General features: G+C 57.3%; 5 protein-coding genes and 1 non-coding gene across 6 annotated transcripts; 2 read left to right on the top strand and 4 right to left on the bottom strand.

Annotated features, from left to right (window-relative positions):
• Nucleotides 1–748: 748 nt before the first annotated feature.
• On the bottom strand, nucleotides 749–838 carry PSEUBRA_006471. The gene is given in 2 exon segments: nucleotides 749–783; nucleotides 802–838. It is a non-coding gene; the product is annotated as a tRNA-Glu (tRNA).
• Nucleotides 839–1416: 578 nt separating this feature from the next.
• PSEUBRA_003334 (Methyltransferase type 11) lies at nucleotides 1417–2186 on the top strand (the record flags this gene model as incomplete). Its single annotated transcript, XM_016436466.1, has 2 exons — nucleotides 1417–1938; nucleotides 2016–2186. 2 exons carry the CDS (start codon nucleotides 1417–1419, stop codon nucleotides 2184–2186), a joined length of 693 nt encoding a protein of 230 aa, XP_016292160.1.
• Nucleotides 2187–2422: 236 nt separating this feature from the next.
• On the bottom strand, nucleotides 2423–5386 carry PSEUBRA_003333 (uncharacterized protein; the record flags this gene model as incomplete). The annotated part of the gene is made up of 1 exon (XM_059465072.1): nucleotides 2423–5386. One exon carries the CDS (start codon nucleotides 5384–5386, stop codon nucleotides 2423–2425), a length of 2964 nt encoding a protein of 987 aa, XP_059320648.1.
• Nucleotides 5387–5731: 345 nt separating this feature from the next.
• PSEUBRA_003332 (Thioredoxin domain protein) lies at nucleotides 5732–7321 on the top strand (the record flags this gene model as incomplete). Its single annotated transcript, XM_016436461.1, has 1 exon — nucleotides 5732–7321. The coding sequence occupies one exon, from the start codon at nucleotides 5732–5734 to the stop codon at nucleotides 7319–7321; it is 1590 nt and encodes a 529-aa protein (XP_016292158.1).
• A 140-nt stretch (nucleotides 7322–7461) lies between these two features.
• On the bottom strand, nucleotides 7462–9321 carry PSEUBRA_003331 (Protein of unknown function DUF4451; the record flags this gene model as incomplete). The annotated part of the gene is made up of 1 exon (XM_016436449.1): nucleotides 7462–9321. The coding sequence occupies one exon, from the start codon at nucleotides 9319–9321 to the stop codon at nucleotides 7462–7464; it is 1860 nt and encodes a 619-aa protein (XP_016292157.1).
• Nucleotides 9322–18589: 9268 nt separating this feature from the next.
• PSEUBRA_003330 (Beta-lactamase-like protein) lies at nucleotides 18590–20188 on the bottom strand (the record flags this gene model as incomplete). Its single annotated transcript, XM_016436446.1, has 1 exon — nucleotides 18590–20188. One exon carries the CDS (start codon nucleotides 20186–20188, stop codon nucleotides 18590–18592), a length of 1599 nt encoding a protein of 532 aa, XP_016292156.1.
• Between the last annotated feature and the right edge of the window lie 788 nt (nucleotides 20189–20976).

Below are 20976 nucleotides of genomic sequence, written 5' to 3'. Positions count from 1 at the left end.
GATCACGGGATCTAGGCGGTGCGCTAGCAGAGGTCCGAGCGTCGAGGTGGGCGTGAGAGTGTATATGAAAGCTGCGTGCGAGGCGATGACAAAGATGGTAGTGGGCAGTTCGGGAATGTGCAGCCGATCAATGGCGAACCTGGCAGGATCGGTTCGGGAAGCTGATTCCGAGCAAACAAATGCTGCGGGAGTCGAGTGGTCTAGGACTGCTGGCTCGCTGGTTCGTCGATGGTATCTCGATTGACGAGGTCGAAGTGACAGAGCAAGCCTTGGTTGCCCAATAAGCTCAGGTGAATCCTTGTTCGGAAGCTTTTTTCCAGCCTAAGACAGCGGTATCTAATTTTGAGTTTTGAGTTTGGAGCGCGTGTGTGTGTCATTCGGCAGCCGTGCGCGCTTTTCCTTTTGGCTCTCTTTTCTCCACTTGACACCCCTTTCTTGTGGCAAGAGCTCCTCAACCACGCTCGCCTGCCAACCAGACCGAGGTGCTCGCCAAGGCTGGCTTGGTCCAAAACGTGGCAGCATCGTCATCGGTCCTCACTTGCTCACAAGGCAAGGCTTTCCACACAGCCTTGCTTGCGTTCTTCACCCACGATCGTGTGCTTCAAGATGAACTTTGGTGGCGGCTCGTCCTGTCGAAGCATCTGCTTTCTCGCATCGCCTTTCCGTAGCGAATGACGAAAGGCCGGAAGGGATAAAAAAAGAGGAGCCTCTAAAAGACGACCGAAAAAGAGGATGCCTCCAAAAAAAGTTCCCGGCCAGGGAATCGAACCCTGATCTGAGCAGTACTATATGCTAACCGCATGAGAGTGCCCTATACTGACCATTGTACTAACTGGGACTTGATATGCGGTATCGATAGCTGAAAATATATGTAGCAACAGCGGAGTCTGAAAAGCGAAAGGTGAGACGGAAAAAAAAACGAATTTTTGTGCCAAAAAAGCGGCTCCGAGGCGATTTTCTGGCAAACAAATTGGCTTTTCCTAATATTGGAAAATGAGACACCCTCTCGGCGCTTAAAGCTCTCACCTCGTAGAATTTCTCAGCTCACAGAATCCCCCAACTCTTCCTGCCTTGAACTCAGCTTCGACACTTCTTTCGTCCTCGATCAGTGAATAGAGATTGCGAGCAATCGCACTCACTGTGACGCTACGTACTTGATCGAGGCTAGGTGTGTGTACTGACAAGCGGAGTCGTAAAAAATGAAACGAGAAATGTGTTTTTTCTTTGGCCAAAAAGGCGGCTCTGGGGAGCGAGTTATCTGCCAAAACTTTCGGCCATTTTTCAACAACAGGTTTAACATCGTCAAGCTTTCCACCTTTTTAAGCGCAGGGAGCCGAAGCAAACCCTTGGGTAGACCCTTGAAATGCGGGGTAAGAACTTGCACGGTTTCCTTTTCCATCCCTATCACCACCAACAATGTCGTCGACAACACCCAACTACTCGGTGGGGAACGATCGGTTCGATGCGGAGGCGGCGACGTGGGATAGCAAGCCGGAAGTGGTCGAGTCTTCCCGGCTTTGTCTCAGGACGTTGCTCCACCATTCGCCCAAGTACGTCCCTTCTCTTGGCAGCGCGTCGGTGTTGGAGATTGGATGTGGGACGGGGTTGCTCACTGTTCCTCTCGCAGAGCATGTCGGGTCTGTGCTCGCGCTCGACACCGCCAAGGGGATGATCGGGATGCTCAACGCCAAAGTGGCTACGCAGGGGCTGGGGGAGAAGGTGACTGCCAAGGTGAAACTGCTCGAGAACGCAGAAGATGATGTGCTGGAGAGGAAGAAGTTCGATCTGGTCGTGAGCCATTTGGTCTTTCATCACGTACCGGATATGCGGCAGCTCGTGGCGGTGATGTTGGATACGCTGAAGCAGGGTGGTAGGGTGTGGATCAGCGACTTTGAGGACGACGGGCCCCAAGCAGAGGCTTTTCATCCGAAAGACAAGGTGAGTACGCGACCGTCCGCAGTGATGGCAGATATGACGAGAGAGATGGCTGACAATGTTTCGAGTTGCGGTGGCAGCACGCGGGAGTGGAGAGGCACGGTCTCAAGGCGCAAGAGATGGAAGGTATCATGATTCAAGCCGGCTTCAAGGACGTCGAGGTGTTTGAGAGCTTCAGGATGGACAAGGAAGTCGAGTCGGGGGGCACCCAGGCTTTCCCCTTCCTTGCTATCACCGGTGTTCGGCCGTAGACTTGTCAAAAAGACAAGCGACATCGCAACGAAGAACGGAATGATCGAATGCTTAAGCGTCATCGATATCACGTTTGACGCAGCTTAGTCCTTTTTGAAACGAGATCCTCGAATGACCTCAGTCAACCAGCGCAAGCCCTGGTCCACGCTACCACTATGACTCGCCCGCACCGGAACACGTCACAACATCCCTTGCGATCTCCAGAAGTGTAGCATTGCAAATGCGTCCTGATAGTCTATGCACTTCCCTCGCCCCCAGCAGCAGACCTCTCCAACGACCACACCTCCCTCATCGCCTCCAGGGTTCGTCCCCTGTTGCCCTTGAGCACCTCTTCCGCAGCCCACACTCTCCTCTTATCCCCTTCATCTCTTGCCTCCATCACCATTTGCCACCTTTGCAGTAGATCTTGCCAGAACTCTCCCTCGTCCTCGTCGTTCAGCGTCTCCCTGGGCACGTTGCTGTCCAGGCCCGAAGTGCGGGCGAGCAGATCGTCCCTCACGCCGCTCGCCTGCTGCGTCATACTCCCACCGTCAGCAGCGGGTACGCGAACCAGGGCGTGAATGAGCGCGGTATACGTTCCCAGCGTTGCCGCCGGGAAACCCGGTTGTGACGCCGTCACTCGCTCTGAAATGCCCTCTGACTCCACTCTACCATTCTTTCCCGAGCGGGGCGCCGTCTTCCTTTCTTCGGAATGGGAGTGGATGAGCGGGGCAGTATTGATCCCCACCGCCTGCGCAAGCGTCGCCGTGGTACTCTTCCATCGATCTCGACCCTCACGCGCCAGACACTCGAGCGCAATGGTCCAGCTGCTGATGCCTGGTCGGACGCCAAAGTGCGTCATGTCGCGCAGCACGGAGAGGACCACTTGGCTCGAGCCGAACGCGCGCCAGTCCGCTGCAGAGGTGGAATCTGACGAGCTCGGCGTGTGGAGGCGCGCAAAGGCGCGGAGGAATGGATCGAACGTGTGGCTTGACGGTCGTTGCGAAGGGGGCCAGTGGTCGAACGTCAACGCGCTCGTTTCTGCCTCCTGCAAGGGGGCTGACGGGGGAGTGATCGACGGTGGATCGGATGATGACGGACTGTGTGACGGAGGCTTGCCTGACGAAGCACTGCCTGATGAAGCGCCGTCCCCGCTTTCTGACGAAGTCCCGTCTAACGACGTCCCATCTGACGAGCTCCTTGGCAAGCAAGCCCCCTTCCACATCCCATACACCCTTTGCAAACGCCCAAAATCGCCCTCTTCCACGCACACATTCGTGAGCGCCTTAAGCAACAAATTCACCGCATGCGTGCTGGGCCAGTGCCGACCTCTCCATCTCTGTGCGTGAACCAGCGCCTCCTTTTTCTCGATCGCAGCGTGTCCGTCGAGCGCAACGCTTACGAGCTCGGTCGATATTCCGCCTGAAGGGAGCTTGAAGCCCGCTTTGCCTGTGTAGAACTGGGCCGCGTCGCGCCACTTGCCTTTCCTCACGAAGCCGTAGAGCCGAGCGGTCTCCCATAGGCCTTTGCCGCCGCGAGTCGAAAGCAAACGGGTGCGGATGGGACGCAGAAAGTCTTCCGCCGTCAACGTCTCTGATGAAAGGGAGGAGTCGGAGGGTTGATGCATGTCCGTTTCGGTGAGCGAGGAGGTGACTGCGATGGTGCCGAGCTTGTGAGTCATGTCCTGCAGGTCGGAGAGGACGCGTGCTGAGGGAAGGTGGTCGAAGGTGGGTTGGATAGATTCGTTGGGTTCGAATGGTGTGTCGTCTTCGCCCTTTCGTACGCGTGTCACTGATCGGAGAACGGAGAGAAGGTACTCGCGGGCTGCAACTACGTCGCCTTGCTCGAGGTGCGTCTGGAGAGAGCTGTCGAGCGCAGTCATTGGTCTGTCTGCGTACTCCGTGTCGTCCGCACTGAGCGTTGCTTCGCGTTCAACTCGCGCGATTATAGCGTCGATGCTGATGGGCCGATGCTTTGCCAACCTCACTGGTGACCTTGCCAGCCCGTCCGCCAGCTTCCTTGCTCGTTCCAGGTACGTCGACCCGGCCTTGACGAGCTCTTCCATGAGCATGTTTTCCGTGAACGGCTCGATGACCAGAATCTGCGCCAGCGCACGTTGCGAGCTCTCCACAGGCAGCGACCTATTCGCCCAGTGTATGGCATCATCTAACCTTCCCGCCAATGCTAGCGTCCTAATCCCCAGATTGTACAGCGCCCTCAACTCCACCGTCGCACTCATGATCTCCTGCCGCCTCCCTTCCTCCCTCAGCCCCCTCTGACTCTGATTCGCCAGCAGCAATCGATGGAAGTACTCCCAGGCCACCTCCGGATTGGACGCATCCAGACCTGCCCCTCTGCTGACGCCAAAACGCAGGATTTGAGCGAGCGTCGACTGCAGCAATCCCCAATACCCCTTTTGCACCGCTACCATGCTCGCCTGCTGCAACAGCCGCAGATCGTCCCCGTACGAGTCGAGCATCACCATGAAGCACTTGCGAAAGGTGTTCGATGTCGCACGCACCTGCGTGATGTAGTTCGCCGAGGAAGCTGTGCTGAGGTACTTGGAGCCGCCGACGTACCCGGGGCAAAGGCGCATCCACGAGAGCATATCCTTCTTCTTGCCGTTGCGGATGGCCCAGAGCGCGGCGCTGGCGAAGATAGGGTGCGGCTCGTCGAGAGGCGAATTGAGAGTCCGGAGCTCGTTGAGCACTGTGGTGGCTGCTTCGAATTCCTGTGATTTGAGGAGACGGACGAGCAGCTGGGTAGGTGCTGAGAGGGGCGTGTCGGAGGGTGACGGGGCGGCGGTGAAGAAGCCATCTTGCTCTGCCACCGTTGTGGGCTGCGTAACGGTAGATGTTGAGGCTTGAGGACTATATGTGTCGTCTTCCGCTTCAAATAGGGAGTAGTCGACGCCGCGAGGGTCGATCTCGTTGTTGGAGCCAGGCAGTGGGTATGCGGGGTTGGATGTGGAGTAAGAGAAGGCGAAGATGGAGCGGCTGCGTCTTGAAGCTTTCGTTTTTGGTGAAGATGAGCTACCCGCCGAGAATGTGAAAGTGAAAGGCGCTTGAAAGGAGGTGCTGGAAGTCGAGGCCGAGCTGGAAGAAGGCCAGGCGTAGCCAGGATAGATTGCAGCTGAGGTCAAGGCACGCCGCTGCGAGCTGGCTTGCGACCAAGCGCGACAAGCATCTCTGACGGGCAGAGAGCTGTTCGACCGCCTCATGAACGCTGTGATGGGCCTGTCATACGACTGCCATGCCTCTAGCGGGGGATGTAGGACGCAGAGTAGGTTTTGGAAGGAAGGGTCTCAGCAAGAAGAAATGCGAGCTTTCAAGCGCACGCTTGACGAGCCGAAATCCGAGGTTCGCATTTTGGGATCGCTGTTAGGCCTCCTGGCTGGACGAGCTCTAATTTCGCCGAAAGCAGAGCTGAGACTTCCACGTCAAATACCCGCCGCTTTCGGGGTTGCGCCTCACCTTGCGGGGAAGCCAGAAAGAGACCAACACCGAGACCTTTCCCACCGTTCCCTCTTGCCAACCATTACCCTCCCCCTCGACATTCGCCAGTCATGCTACCATCACCGCTTCGATGGGCGTGCAGCCTGGTGCTGCTCTCCGCGGCACTGCTCACCACCACCGCCGAGGCGGCGCTCTTCGCCAAAAACTCCAAAGTGACCATCCTCGATGCGTCCAACTTTAAGCGCGAGGTGCTCGACATTGAGAAACCCACCATGGTGGCTTTCACCGCGCCCTGGTGCGGCCACTGCAAGAACCTCGTCCCAGACTACACGCGCGTCGCCGCTCAGCTCGACGGCGTCGTCAAGCTCGCCTCGATCGACTGTGACGACGAGAAGAACAAGCCCACTTGCGGCAAGTACGGCATCCAGGGCTTCCCCACCCTCAAGCTCTTCCCATCGACAAAGAAGAGGTTACCTAAAGACTACCAGGGCCCGAGATCGGCCAAGGACATTGCTGCGTACATGGTCGATGCGCTCCCGATGGGCGCGAAGAAGCTGAAGCCGGAAGAGCTGCAGGAGTACGCGGAGGGCGAGGCTGCGACGCCCAAGGTGATTCTGTTTTCCAAAAAGGCGACCAGCTCGCCGCTGTACAAGAGTCTCGCGCTGGACTTCCGCAAGAGCTTGTCGTTCGCGTTCCTGCGTGGCGACCAAAGACCGGTCCAGGCTGCAGCGCGGATTCATCTCGGCGTGGATGTGAGCGAGGACAAGCTGCCCTTGCTCATCGTCGTACCCGCGCGAAGCGACGATGGAGAGTTCGACAAGGCATCGATCAAGAAATACACCGGCGCGCTCAAGTATCATGAGCTCAACGCTTGGATCAAGGAGACTGTCCCGGAGGCCAAATCGGGCAAGGTCAGGAAGCCATCCAAAAAGCCGCAACTCAAGAAGCCGACAGTCAAGATCGACGAGGAGATCCAGGAGGTTCCTGAGGGGGCAAACCGGGAGTGGCGCGCCGAGGAGGACATGACGGAGGAAGAGAAGAAGAAGAAGATGGAAGAGCTCGCCGAGATGCTCAACACGGCCATCAAGCAGGGCAAAGATCTTCGCGAGGCTAAAGCTGCTGCTGCTGAGCCGGAGTCCGTCCAGAAGAAGAACGAGGAGGCTGCAGCCAGCACTGAGACGGATACACCCTCCACCGGACCCAACAGCGATGAGAGCTCCTCCTACTCTTCCTCCTCCTCGACCGACGCAGACGACACGACTTCGATCGACCACAGCGCCTCCTACGCTTCTTCCGGCGACAACCCAGACTCGCTCAAGGAGAACCTGCAACGCTGGCTCGAAGGCGAGCAAGTCGACTGGTCGTCCGAGTACAGCACCCAGTTTTCCGACGCTCACAAAGCAGCGGAGAAGCTCATGGCCGAAGACCCGGACAAGGCCGAACAGATGGCGCTCGAGAGCGAACGCTGGCTCGCCCAGTACCTCGTTTCCGATCTCGACATGATGAAGATCGCCAGGGAAAAGGGCAATCAGGATCCCTCCTTGAACGACGACAAGATCGAAAGGGTCGAAAAGATGTACAATGAGATCCTCAAGAGGATCGAGGTGCGCGAGCAGAAGTTGAAGGACAAGCCCAGCGCGGGGGCGAGCCAGGAGGATGTGCCTGAAGAGCAAGCCAAGGCGCCCCATGACGAGCTTTGATCGCTCTCTGCCATTGCTACCGTTGCACTCAACTCACAGCAATCACACACACATCGCACACACATCGAATCACACACAACGCTGTCTGAGTGCGAAAGGCTGAATTCTTCCCAAGGGGCTGTGACAACAAAGCGCGCGCCTCAAATCGGACTGCTGCCCTTCTTGCCGTTCCTGTGTCCACCCGGGTTGTGCTCAACGTACGGGCCATTCCCAACCGCGCTCGCCTTCCTGTACGAATGGCACGCGTGCGCATGCTTGAAGAAGGCGGCAAAGTTTCTCCTCCTCTTGGCCGTGCAGATGAGCACCCACTCCTTGCACTGGTGACACTTGCCCTCCACCGTCCCCGCCGCGTCGGCGTACACCTTGAGGTGCGTCGGCGCCGTAAATCGCAGGCCGGAAACGGACGAGATGCCGTGCTTGTGCACCTGATCGTACCAGTACTGCGAGTTCTTGAGCTGCAACCAGTTGCCGCTTTCGCAGCGGTCGCACCAGGCTTCGCGCGCGTTACCGGAGCCTCGCACCCATCGCGGCGTGTACAGGTCGCCAGGGAAACGAAGCTTGTCCGTCTGACGGCGTGGACGGTCCTCCTCGTTCTCGACCTCAAAGTCGGATGTCGGCGGGTCGGCGAGGCCTGTACGCAGCTCGCAGTGCTGGTCGTAGTAGACGTCGTCCATCTTGCTACCCGCGGGCGCTCGCAGCACAATGTCGGAGGTGATGTGGAAGGGCGTGTTGGCCACAGCATTGGCCTGCTGCACCGCCGAAGCCGAGGAGGAAGAGCGGTCGCGTTGTTGACGCTTGTCACCGCCAGGCATGCCGCTCGGAGATGGGTAGCCGGCTTCGATGCCGTATCGCATCGCACCACTGTCGCGCCAGCCGGGGAGGTTGGGGGACGAGCCCGGAGCGCTGCCCATCGAGCCGGGCATGCCGGAGTGCGACGCGTGCTGACTCCATGGACTCCACTGCGGAGCGTTGGGATAGCCGGCGCGCTGGACTGCCGACGCCGACTGCTGCGTTCCGTACGGATCCGAGGGGAGGGAGGGTCGACGAGGATCGCTGTGAGTAGGACGGTAGCTGTTCATCATGCCGCTGATGGGAGCCGATGGCCTCGAGAAGGATGCGTTGCCTGCCAGAGAGTAGCGTCGTGCAGCGCCGTCGCCAGCGTCGCCGAATCCGCCTTGTGTTGCCATGGCCTCGTCGTCGTACTGTCGCTTGCCCAGAGAAGATGGAGGGAACTCGTAGCCGCCGATCTCAAAGCCTCCGCCAGGGTTGGTCCACGCAGGGCGATTTGTTGATCGCGTCTCGGGCAGCGGAGGCGGCTGAAGACGTCGGGCTCCGTAGTGACCCGTGGCTGCAGCATCGTCCGAGCCAGGGTGAGAATCGGCCAATCCCCACCACTGACTGTTGTGCGCAGCAGCAGCATCGGCTGTGCCATCGGCGGGACGAGCGTGCTGATAGCTAGGTCGGCGTGCGTAATGACGGTCGCCGGCTGCTCCGACGTCGGATGGTGCGCGTGCTCTTGTGCCGTCCACGGTAGCTCCTGCGAGTCCCGATGGGGCAGGCATGCTCGAGTAGGACGGAGCGTGGCCGATGTGTGGCTGCTGCTGCTGCTGCTCAGCCGAATACGACGACGTAGACTGCTGTGCTTGCTGTTGCGGTTGCTGCCAAGCTTGCTGCGACTGATAGGGCTGCTGTTCGTAGTTGCCATGGAAGCCCATGGTCATGGCGACGGTGTCCCTAGGCGCGTCCCAGATGGAGGTGGCAGCCTCGACTTCGGAAGCGCGGACAGGTTCGCCGTGTTCGCCCTTGGTGGAGGCACTGACGTGAGGAGAGCGAGGCTTGCCGTGCGGAGCTCCGGTGAGGCTGTTCCAAATGCCCTTCATGCCGTCACCCCAAAGATGCGAGCCGTCCTCGACCGCTCGAGAGTTGTGCGATGATGTGCCACTGTAATGATGGTTGTGGCTGTGAAGGCTCGAAGATGAGTAAGGTAGGGAGTGAGCCATGCTGGCTGGACTGTGACGGCGCGAAGGGGAATGTGTGACTGGCGCCATGCTGGTGGTTGTCGCAGGGAAAAGAGGTTGGCCGTCCAAGGGGCTGCGCGGTTCGTTGCGAGAGGCGGAGCGAGAGGAGAAGGCACGAGAGGAAGACGGACTGGAGAGCGAAGCTGATGGAGGCGTTGCTGTTGAAGTGCGACTCGGACTAGCGCGGCCTGTCAACGAGCTGATGGAGGGAAGGGTGGTGACTCGAGAGGAAGATGGGGACGGACGAGACGGCCAGCTGATCGAGGGAGGAGAAGGTGAAGCTTCGTGATAGTGTGGGTGGTCGCGCCGAGATTCGCGTTGCATAACTGAGCGACGATGAAAGGGATGGCGCAGTCGAGAAGAGAATGCAGGTGACTGTTCGTTACCAGTAGCGAGACGAGCTCGGATGCAATGCCGATGGATGCTGGTCGTCGGTGACGCCGAGGACGGTGACAAGGCTAAAGAGCGGAGAGCTGAGACAGAATGTCCCTGACGAACCTGGTTGGAAAGAGACGCAAGGTCGCGAGCGAGGATGGTGTGATGAGTGAGAAGGAAGGGCTGAGTCAAGCTCGAGCGGGATAGAGATGGAGAGAAAGGAACATGTGACGGAGGCGAACGAGGATGAAGCCTTTTGTCGGGTGACTTTAAAAGAGTTCCACGCAGGACGAGGAAGCGGGAGGCATGATCGGCGGCCGGCAAGAAGCACCCAGAGAGAGTCAAGGAATGAGGGTGACAAGGGAGAGAACGCAAGAGACGAGAATGGCGCCGACGCCGGACTTCGTTTCGGAAAGGTGCGCAGATGGACAATGGGCAAGCCCGCCTGCTAGGCTTTGATGAGACGAATTCTCGGTGTTATGCATCCAAGTGGGTTTCAGATGCTCATCACACCCAGACGGACTCCTCCACGGACGGAGGGACGGGCGGAAGCAAGCGCCAGGAGGTGAGAGGCGGAGTTGAGCAAAAGTGGATCTCCAGAGAGAGTAGAGCGACAATCAAGACATTGGACCCACTTTTCCTCTCTTCTGACAGCTTGAGCGAAACAACACGGCAATTGAGGCACCGCCCGAAGAGAGGAATCGGAAGGTCAAGGTGGGGCGAAGGAGCGTGCTCAGGGCTGAGACCGGAGAAAAGCTGCCATTCGGATAAGCTAGCTTGCTAGCTGCAGTAGCCAAACCGAGGTGAGCTGAGCTGAGCTGAGCTAGCGAGCCCAGAGTCAGGGCGCGAAGCTGCTGATGTGACGGTTGCATATGCAGGCCGCCCATGCATGTGGGTGGCAGGCGGCTTCTTTTTCTTTTTCTTTTTTTCCTGGTCCGCGAATGTGCAGCTCAAGCTTTGAGGAGACAGAAAAGGGGAAGCAATGGGAAAACGGATGACAGGCGTGTTAGCCACCGGCGACGACAAGGACAAGGACGATACCTGCATAAGCGAGACCGATTGAACAAATGGGCGGCAAGGTCAGGGCAGAGGGACATGGGCGGCAAAGCAGCAATGAGCAGCATCAGCACGATCGAGTGATTGCATGAGGCGTGTGTGAATGGCTGTCAAGCGAGAGCATCCATATTTCCACCAGCCTGCTCCGATGAGGCTTGCTGGTCGGCCAAAGCGAAGCGAGCATGGAAAAGGATGCTCCGAACGACGTATGCTCGACGTGGGAAAAACAAAAAGAAGCAGGGCCAGAGCGAACCGAGAGAGAGAGCGTGAGAGCGAGATGCAGAGCGTGTTCCATCGTGCCTGGGCTAACGGTTTAGGCGAGAAAAGCGCAAGCAGAATCGCTCCATGATGATAGCAGGCGAGACCAGGCAGGAAAAACGAGCTCTATCGTCGAGCTCTTTCTCTATCTCGCCCTGTTCAAGCACACACGCTCGTTTTAAGTAGCTACTTTTTATTTCTTGCAAATTCATTTCTCATCCACTTGATATATTATTTTAACGAGAAAAAGGCATCTCTCTGGATGGCTTGCCTTGTTCCTCGAATTCCGGGACCTCGCTGAGGTCAACACATCCAAGAGCTGGATTCGTGAGCATCAAGCTTCAATGCCATGTCTCCTTCTGTGTATTGATTGCGATCCGAACAGTCCCGGAACAAGTTTTTGCCGCATGGACGTTGAGGATGGCAGCTCAGCTTTGATGGGAATGAGCCGATCCTGTCGCTGTTGAATCACGCGAAGAACAGGACGGGGACGGAGAGACGGACGGCGAGTTGCGACAGGCTCCGTTTGCACCCACACGGCGAACCGATTTCACCGATAACCTCTTCGAAATGCGTGGGCACCTGCCTCGGAAGCTGAGCTGATCTCATTTTCATGCGATGCTATCTTTGCTAGAACCAATCAAAAGAGTCTTGCCGTGGACATGCCGTGGAATCGCATCACAGGTTGCTGTTTGCACGATCACATCCGCATGATTGTCGGACCCTCCAGCATCTGTCCGGAGCCTGATCAGTCGATTGTTGATGCTGTCCTCGTCATGCGACCTTCTCACCTCTTTGCTACGAGCCCGTTCAAGAAGTTCAAGGTAACTGAAAGCGCCTCAAAACGTTCAGCTGAACGGAAAAAGAATCCGTCCACAATCCTGGAACCCGGGAATTCCGCGGCCTCGCACCGGATAATCCTACTAAGCGACAGGCGTCTCACACCGGCGCGGGTTTTCTGGTTCGAAGGGGAAAAAAAAGAGCAACAGCGGGGCTTCTTCGGCTGATCATCCAAAATAAAAGGAGAATATTAATATTAAAAACAGGAGCTAATTGGGTGTGAGAGATCGTGTGTGCATGTGTTTGCGTGATGAGGATCCTTCTCGTCCGCCTTTCGTCTTTAGCCTTGACACATGCTGACCTCTTCTCTCCACTCTCAATCGAGATACTTGCATCGGTAGAACCATTACTTGTTGTGAATGATCGGATGAGCGTCTCTCATGTCATAAAGAACGGCAGCAGCGCCGCAACCACGGAAGAAGCAGCAAACGCTTCTGCTCTTGGTCGCAACGCCAGCTCATGAGGACGTACCGATAGTGGCTGCCTGTTAGCGTACCCAGAGGCTCGGCTTCATGCCAGGTCCGCGTCCTTTCTCGTCAAGATGACGACGTGCGTCGTTGTGGTAGCATCATGAGGGTCCAGACACTTCCTCCTTGACGGACAAGTTCTCCCGGAGGACAGCGGGATTTCGACACTGCTGCAAACACCGCATCGACGCGCTACAGCTTAGACAAAGGCAAAGTAAAGCAGGCTGCTGTGTGCTACATCATGCAAAGACGAGGAGGGGGTCTTGTTTGTTTCCAACGGAGACGAGATCCGGGTCCAGTCGGGCATGAGAGGATTGCATGTCAGTTACGCGGGCCCCGGCTAGTCGATGCGAGACAAATGCCAGGAAACCGCATTGATCTTTCAATGAACAGCTCTGCAGCAGCAGGAACAGCAGGAACGAGAGCAGCAGCTCCTTACAGAGGATCGTCCTTCGGAACGCGTCCGCCCGCTCATCCCGAGTCTCGTCTGAAGCAATCCCTTGCGGTGCTAACCTCCATTCCGCGGATCTGCTTTGTTCTCCTCTTGGTGTCCTCCCTCCCTCGGCTGTCGCGTGCGTGCACTCCTGCCTGTCTTCGTCGTTCGCGGGTCTCTCTGCGCTCCGTCAAAGGGCGTCGCAAAGGGGATCCATGTCAGCACGATGGTGGGCTGGATGGCCATCCGTGCAAGTCCAGAGATGGTGAGCTCAATCAGGACGTGTCATATTGGCTCGGCTCGCTCAGGCACTGAACGAGAAGCCCTTCCCAGGACCGGACTCGGCATCATCTGTGCAGTCGTCCGCAACATGCTCCTCGAGCGCAGTCGTCCAGGTCGGCTCAATCTGCGCATTGACACCGCGCATTCGATTGGACGTGTTTGGACCCTATTAACCTGCCCGCTGTCGATTCCGATTCAAAGCGCTGCCGCAAACAACATGCAGAATCGTGAATTCATCGTGAATCCAGCTTGGCGGTGTGCGAAAATCGTCTGGTCGCTTCGGCATCCTTTCCCCGGACGAGTTTCCAATGAAAGACGGCCCGCGCTTGCATGACGATTCCTGATTCATCCTCCCTGCTTTGCTTGCTCGCTTTTGATCAAGCAGCAGCATTGGTTGCGAGAACAAGGAGGGAGACCATGAGGAAAGCCTCTCGTTGATTCGAACAATGAAAAAGCGATGACGAAAACCATGGCAGGAAATCGTTTAGGCGAGGCGAGCTTAACCTGAAAGAAGCGCATACGGGTCCACGGCCTGTCTGGCAAGCAAAGTTTGAAACTGCGCCAAGTCGTACTTCAATAGCATGGATCCGTCGGATGCAATTGCTATTCTCCGACTCCTCGATGGATGATGTCTGGGAGGAACCGACCCTCATTTACAGTGGGGCAAACGCACCGCATTGCTCGCTAGCTCTCCAGACAAAGCAGAACCTTGATCTGATCGACGTTCTGGATCTCAACAGAGTCGCCGTGTTCCATGCAGAAAGGCTGCTGCATCGAATGTCTCATGCCGATGACCACGATTGGCAGACGAGTCTATGTCCTCCTTTGCCTTTGGGCCAAGGTGCTTGAGCCGATCGGACGACGCTGCAAGAACCCGTCCGCTCATGTCGATGGCAGGAGGAAAAGATGCTGGCGCATCCTGACTCTCGTCCCAGGACGCCTCGAAAGCAGGAACACAGAAAAGACCGAGATTGCCGTTGCCGGCGAAATCTTTCCTTCCTTGTTCAGAAGCTCTGAGATCCTTGTCAGAGGGTACTTCGACGTGCCAAGTCTTATCCCGACTGCAAGCCACTAAGGATGTCAGTTCCCCCACGCTGGGATCGTATCGACCCAACTCGTTCCGTTGGAAACCCGCGCCAAGATCGACGGGGGATCATCAGATTAACAAAGTAATTCGGAACACGGACCTTGGCGTTTCGTCTTACCTGCGCCACTGCGAGATTGCCGATGTGGGTCGAAACCTGGTGGTTGCATGACAGGCGCGTCCTGCTCATGCCGCTAACATTGTCCTTGTTGGCGGCATGATCCGCTCGGCTCGCTCTGCGTTCCTGGTCCAGAGACGCTGAAGCCCGAAGCGAGGCGAAGTCGTCAGGTGTAACGAGATTGAATGCAAGTGCTCGGCAAACATACAGTAGAGCGCTGCCAATGTTCTTGTCTGCTCTTTATCCTGATGACCAGCATCCCTACGCGCCTGCCTTCGATTGGTCGAAACGACATGATAGGGGGAGTTTGGTGATCATCGCAATCGATGGCGTCGACCTGGCTGAATGGTGTCGTCTAGGGCCCAAGTGCCAATTGCGTGCGAACGAGAGAAGCTCCGCCCAGCCCATCTGTGGAAGGAAAAGCTTATGCTTTGAGTTCACCGTCTCTGCGATGAGCATGCTTGCCAATTGACAGTGCTGCGAGCTCCGCTTTGGGCCAGCCCGTGATGCAATGTGCTCGGTCCTTGCCTCTCACTCTTTGAAGCGAATTCCCGACTCCGAACAATGGGAAAGGCTGGTGCCGTTGGTAAGTGCAAAACGCAAGAGAGCGGCAAGGGTCCCTTCCTCTGTCGTCGGAGTTTGGATTCGAGCGTCGTGTCCTGTGTCGGGCTTCGAATCCAGCTTTGTGGTTGACTGTTTGCTTCCGACGGGATCAGCTGCTGGCCTTCCACAGCAGATGTCGCCCCGGTTCGTTGAGGTTTCGGTCGTAGTCCATTGGCGCGTCGGGGCAGTCAAAGCCCGCAGAGACCATGCCACGATGCTTGCATATTTTCCGGCAGAACTCTCGCATTCCCGCTGTCGTTGTTGATGGTCGTCTCCCCGTCCTCGAGCCTCCTCGCATGCCGCTACTGTCTCCCTCGTTCCCACGATATCGTTTGGGTCATGCAGATCTGTTCCTCGGGTGCCCTGACTATGACATTTGTTGCTGCGGATCTCTCTCGTTCCTGCGACTGGTGTTCCTGCGCTTCAATCTAAGTCGATCGTCCTCGCCGCTGCGGGCTTGTGACCGCCCTCTTTCACGCTCCGACCAATTGGCAGGATCGAGACCTTTGCGTGTTCCGGGTGGCCGACAAGCGAGAAGCTCGTGACGCTTGCTGCCTGGCCGAATGTCACCAGAGTCGAGGGAGAAGCGGGCAAGCTTCTCGTGTCATGCGCACTGAGGGCATGACTTTCATGCTCGCTGACGGAGGTCTCGCCTCGGCCTGTACACAATGGCGGACGACGCAATCTCCTTCGCCTCGCATCAAACATGGTGACCATCTACTGTAAGCCATCAGTGAGGGTCAACTTACAGTACGATCCGTGCATGCGCTTGTCGACAGGGCATTGAGTGCTCCTGCGAAGGGACGGAGAGTGCAACACGCCGAGCTATCAAACAGAACGAAAGAACGATGGCGTTGCTCGCGAGCATTTCCTGTCAAGTTCCATCCTCGTCTTACCCCTTCGTGCTGCGCCAAGCATTCGAATCGCGAAGCGTGCTGAACAAGCTGAAACCATGCGCGGCCTCGCTTGACCTTATTTTCGGGCATCAACACCATCGAGACACTTCGGAGCTCTTTTGAGTCCTCTTCGCCTCGAGTCAGTCGCCCGTAAGCGGCCTACGTGGAAGCCATGAATGGACTGGGTGCCATGCCTTGAAAATGTGCTTGCAACGCCTGTAGATGCAGATCCCCGTTTCGATGAAACGGCGCCCCGTCTGAGTTTTAAGCGACGAGAGACCACGAGATTCCCGTGTCAGCTTTGATTACGCGACCGCCCCATCCGCCTCGTCGTCTCTTTCTGCGAGAGAGACCTGCGACCGGTAAACTCGCTTCCATAACAGCTGAGGAACGTCCGTATACAAAAGGTCGAAGACGATGCGGCCAAGCCGAGAGCATCGTGACAGCAAGGATCAGGTCCACATCTCAATTGTCTCTCCATGTCTCGGCGAGGCTAAGAGGATCGAGTCGAAGTGCGGAGATCCGCATAGAATCGAATGTCAGGGTGCCGGTGGGCAACAATTTGCCTGGTACCCCGACGTCGGCCAAGTCGAGACGGCCAACCCCAGCGGGGTCCATTCCGCCGCTCAGTCTTGAATGACGAGATAAGAGGACGCGAGCGCGGGAACAGACAAGTTGAAGCGGAGGTGGAAAAGGCGTGCAACCATGACCGCGCGGTCAAGTCTCGTCGTTTTCGCCGATAGCCTCGGCACGCGTCATGCCCACTCGAGACCGCTGTTTGGGCCTCCTTGTCCACGTCTTGACCAGACTGCTGCTGGTATCGAGACGCCTTGTCTGCTGCGCCTTGTCTGCTGCGCCTTGCCCCATCGCTGCTGTTGCTGTTGGACTGAAAAACGCCAGCGGGGCCAGGGTTCGGGCGAGAAGCTCGGCTGGAGAGGTATGGTCCAGGCCACGACGTGAACGCTACAGCGGCTAACCTTGTGCTACTGTAGTCCGCTTGAAGCGAAGTCACCAGATAGCGAGCAAAACCGAGCATGTTGCGTGGCATATTTCGGACCCGAGCCTCGATAGCGACGAGTAACCGGCGGAGCAAACATGACCGCGACAGGTCATCGCAGACCACCATCTCGCTTACAACGCCATCCGTGGGAACGAGATGACAACGTCTCTGCTTTTCGCTCTCGCTTAAGCGCGGAGCTGCAAATTGTGGGATACTTTTTTTTTTCTTTCTTTTTTTTTTTCATCGTGGCCTCGTGTCCGTTCAAGGACTTGGGTGTCTGCTTGCCTGCACTCGCGTCTACTGTCGGAGTCAGGATGGTGGGTTGGTAGGTCTCGCGATTCCGTTCCGTTTTTGCCAGCTTCTATTTATTCCTGGTCATGCTTCGGACTTGTCCTGCACGTTGCCAAGGCGTTCGCATCCAGCTGCATTCGGGTAGATCGACCATTGAGCATGGGTCGGCGGGCATGCGACACTCTACAGAGACCGCTGACTATAGTGGCTTGAGACAGTCTGCCAGGGTGGACGATGCAAAACAGATGCACCGTCATGCGGAGTCGAGTCTAGCATGATTTCCAACGGAGGCATCTTTCCAATGAGGCTTCTTTCATGCCACTCTGTAGCTCGTGCCTGGTCCTGCATCTATAGTGCAGCAGTCGCTTGCCGATCGAGAAGAATGGTCCCCAATGCGAAGCGGCAGCGGAAGAGGCAGGCTCGCCCATCAGCCGCGACACTCCCACCGCTATCGTCACGGACGGCGTGCAGCTTCCAAAATACGATAGGCGGCCGTCATGTCCGGACGGCATCGTGGACCAATCGGCAGTCGGGCGAGAGCGTGCTAGCACGTAACCCAGCCAGCCACAATTTCGTGCTTTCGTCGGGCCCCTCGCCTATGCAAGTGCCAGTTTGTCAATTTGCCGGCCGTACTCTGTTTTCCCGACGGTGCACGAGCGCCTTTTTGCGCCGCATCAAGATGATCAGCACCGGTGTCCTGAGGCATGTTTGACGCTGGAGGCCATAGCGGCAAGAGCTCGAGCCGGGTCTTGTTGCCGAAGGCCCGAACAGCCGGGGATGCGGTGGCGCTGCACGTTCCGAGCAGTACGCTGTGGGAGCAAATGCCGCTGATAGCCCGATTTAAGCGGTGAGCTCTCATAGAGTGCTGAATGTACTGCGGCGTACAGTACCTGTACGACAACGAGACTCCCAAATCGCAGACGGAGACGAGCGGGATGATGCTGTCGATTCGCTCTAACGCCGAAGTCTTGGCGCACACAGGCTTTGTCCAGCGACCCACTTGATGTGAGCGTTTTCTCCGTTGAAGCTATCGTCTCTCTACGCTCTCGCACGAGTCTGGGTATGGACAAGGGGTGGCGAGCAGCCTCCAAGGCCCAACAGCCACGCGACACCGTTCGCGATGATATGATCAACCTCTTCGTCCCCTCTCGTTCTCGATTCACGGTGGAAGTGTACATGATCATGCCTCGGTAGACCGTCTCGCTGTGTTTTCGAGCGTTCGACATGGCTCTGTCGTGGGCGTCGAGCCAGTCACAAGCTAACTCTCATCGTGCGCCGGCTGCCGCATCTGCGTCATTTCCCATTGACGAAAGTCCAGAAGTGGTTCGTCATGCGTGGACCGTGGTCTGTCTGTCGTCTATATAGATTGCTTATTGTACAGTGCAGTGAAGGTAGGGTCCTGAAGCGGATCGATGGGATGCGGCGGCAATGGACAGTCCTTGTGCCGTGTTCGTCTACGGTTTCTGTTGACAGGGATGGAGGCCGACAAGTGTGCAGGAGCTGTCGAGGACTTCCGTCTGTTTTGTGCGCTTCGCCAAGCTTCAAGGTTAGAGGCGGAAGGTCTTGCCAAAGGGCACAGCGAGGAGGCGCTCTGGGCTGTCCGAAGCTTGTTGAATCCCTTTGTGTAGTTGCCAGTAGGGGTCGTCCCAGGTCTCGTCTGACATGGCCCACGTGCCCCAGTGCATGGCGAAGGCGCGCTTGCTGCCGATATCGCGAGTCACTTGCAATGACTCCTCGACGTGCATGTGCATGATCTGCATGTGCCAGCGGGGCGCGTACGAGCCTATAGGCAGGCACGCAACATCGAACGGCCCAAGAGCACGGCCGATGGCGGTGAAAAGGGAAGGCGAGTATCCCGTGTCACCGCAAAAGAATAGAGACTTCGCCTCAGGCGCAGGAGGCGGTGAGCCTGACCGCGAGCCTGCGGCGGCATCGGCCTCAGAGTAGACGCGGACAGCGTACGAGTTCCACAGGGTGAGATTGGTATCTAGGCCCGTCCTAGCGCTCCAGTGACTGGCAGGAACGGCGGTGATGTCAAAGCATCGTCGTTGCTCCGTGACGCTCGAGCTTGTGCCCTTGTCCTTGGCCGCAACTCGGATGGTGACGGGAAGTTTGGTCTGCTGCCACCAATCGAGTTCCACAATTCGCTTTGGATCTACGCCGTATTGCTTGAGCAGGGGAGTGAGACCGAGCGGAACGAAAAAGGCGACGTGTTTTGGTATGAGCGGAAGGACGTCAATGTCGAGGTGATCAAAGTGATTGTGGGTGAGCAGGACGACATCGATAGCTGTGTTGGCAAGGAGCTCGTGTATGCTGCAAGGCATGGGTCGCATCCTTGTAGGACTGAAGAGGGTCTTGACGGGCTGCTCGCCAAAGACGGGATCGGTAAGAATGGTGACACCGTCGAGTTGTATCAAGCAGCTGGACTGGCCGATCCAAGTAAACGAAGACTGCTTGGAATCGCGAATCGCAGGCACCGACGGTCCCTTTGAATTGGCCGAGTCCGGCGAGGGTGGTGTAAAGAGCTCGTTCCACTTGATCTTCTCGACGGGAAGCAGCATATCGATCTTTTGTCGTCCCTCTTGCGTTCTTTGATCGGCTTTGTAGCCACCGTCCCACCAGATGCGTGGCTTGTAGAAGACGCTGTAGAAGAGTTTCCAAGCGACCCATTCCCACGCGCCTTGCTCGCGCCATTCTGGCACGACATTGGCGTAACGTCCTAGCACCTTGAGCGAAGAGAAGCGTCTGTGGATTCTGCTGACTTCGGTGTCCGTCGCGCCGCCGTACCATGTGGAGCCTTGTGTTGGCGTCGGTGGCGGTGAGACCACATCGACATGACCATTGCTATCGAGGCCTCGTTCCTTGAGGATCTCTTGCGCTCGTATCCTGTCCTGGTCTTCTTTGGTCGAGGTGCCTTTGGAGTTCGAGTGAGCAAGGACACCCACTCGTTCTGCGACGCGAACACCGGATGAGATGGCGTGAGGTGGTAAGAGGGGCGCTCGCAAGGGGTACTTGCGTTTGCGAGAAGCCAATTCTCGTCTGCGGATCGTCTCTTGCGCGAGGTAATAGATGCCCCAGCCTGCGACGTAGAGCGATGAGATGGAGACCAGCGCCGTCTTGATCTGCTGAGGCTTGGTGGGAAGCATGGCGGAACAGCCGATGCCCGTGGCAGTGCAAGCCTTATCGATGACTCGCCAGTGATGCTCCCGCCTAGATCGATGGCTTTGCTACGCCAATCCGACCGATCCGTCCTCGGAGGGCACCCGCTCCCAAAGAGTAGCGCTGGGGCTTGAGTCACAGGACGCGGGCCTCGTCACTCGGTCGGAAGGGCCGATGCAAGCGTACTGCCGCTGAGCCGTGATATGTGATGGTGTAAAGTGAGATGCGTGCTACCGTGATCTCATGAAGTGTCACTTGTCCTCGGTGGAGGCGACTCGTGCATTTTTTGTTTCTTCGCTGCAGGCTCTATCAAAAAATTCGCCTTTTCGTGTCTTCGGTGCGGCCGTCGGGGTCTTGCCGGCGCGGATCTGTGAAACGAGGCCGGCTGGACTCGGTACCAGGGAAACGTGGACGCTGTCGGGGTCAGCCACAAATCGGGCCAGACGCGATCTCACCACAACTCGCTTTTCTGCTCCACTTCCCTTTGTCGGAAGGTCGGCGAGCCAAGACCAACACAAGCAACAAAGGGACCCTGAAATTCTTCCCACGCTCTTCCCTTTTGCACCATCACTTCCCTTTGTTCCGATGACGGGTCCAATTGGGCGACGGCACGGTTCGCGGCGCAGAAGCTGAGCTGGCTAGTCAGCAGGCTTCAGCCGAGAACAGACGGAGCAGACCCTCAGGCATCTTGCACGCAAGGGGGCGCGAGGACTGAAGACCTTTCAACTCACCCGAATCCTTCTCGCTTCCTCTTTGCACCATCACGTTTCTTCGA

This window comes from Kalmanozyma brasiliensis (genome assembly GCF_000497045.1).
Source record: "Kalmanozyma brasiliensis GHG001 unplaced genomic scaffold PSEUBRA_SCAF21, whole genome shotgun sequence".
Lineage (NCBI taxonomy): Eukaryota > Fungi > Basidiomycota > Ustilaginomycetes > Ustilaginales > Kalmanozyma > Kalmanozyma brasiliensis.
This window is presented reverse-complemented; position numbering and strand designations above follow the sequence as displayed.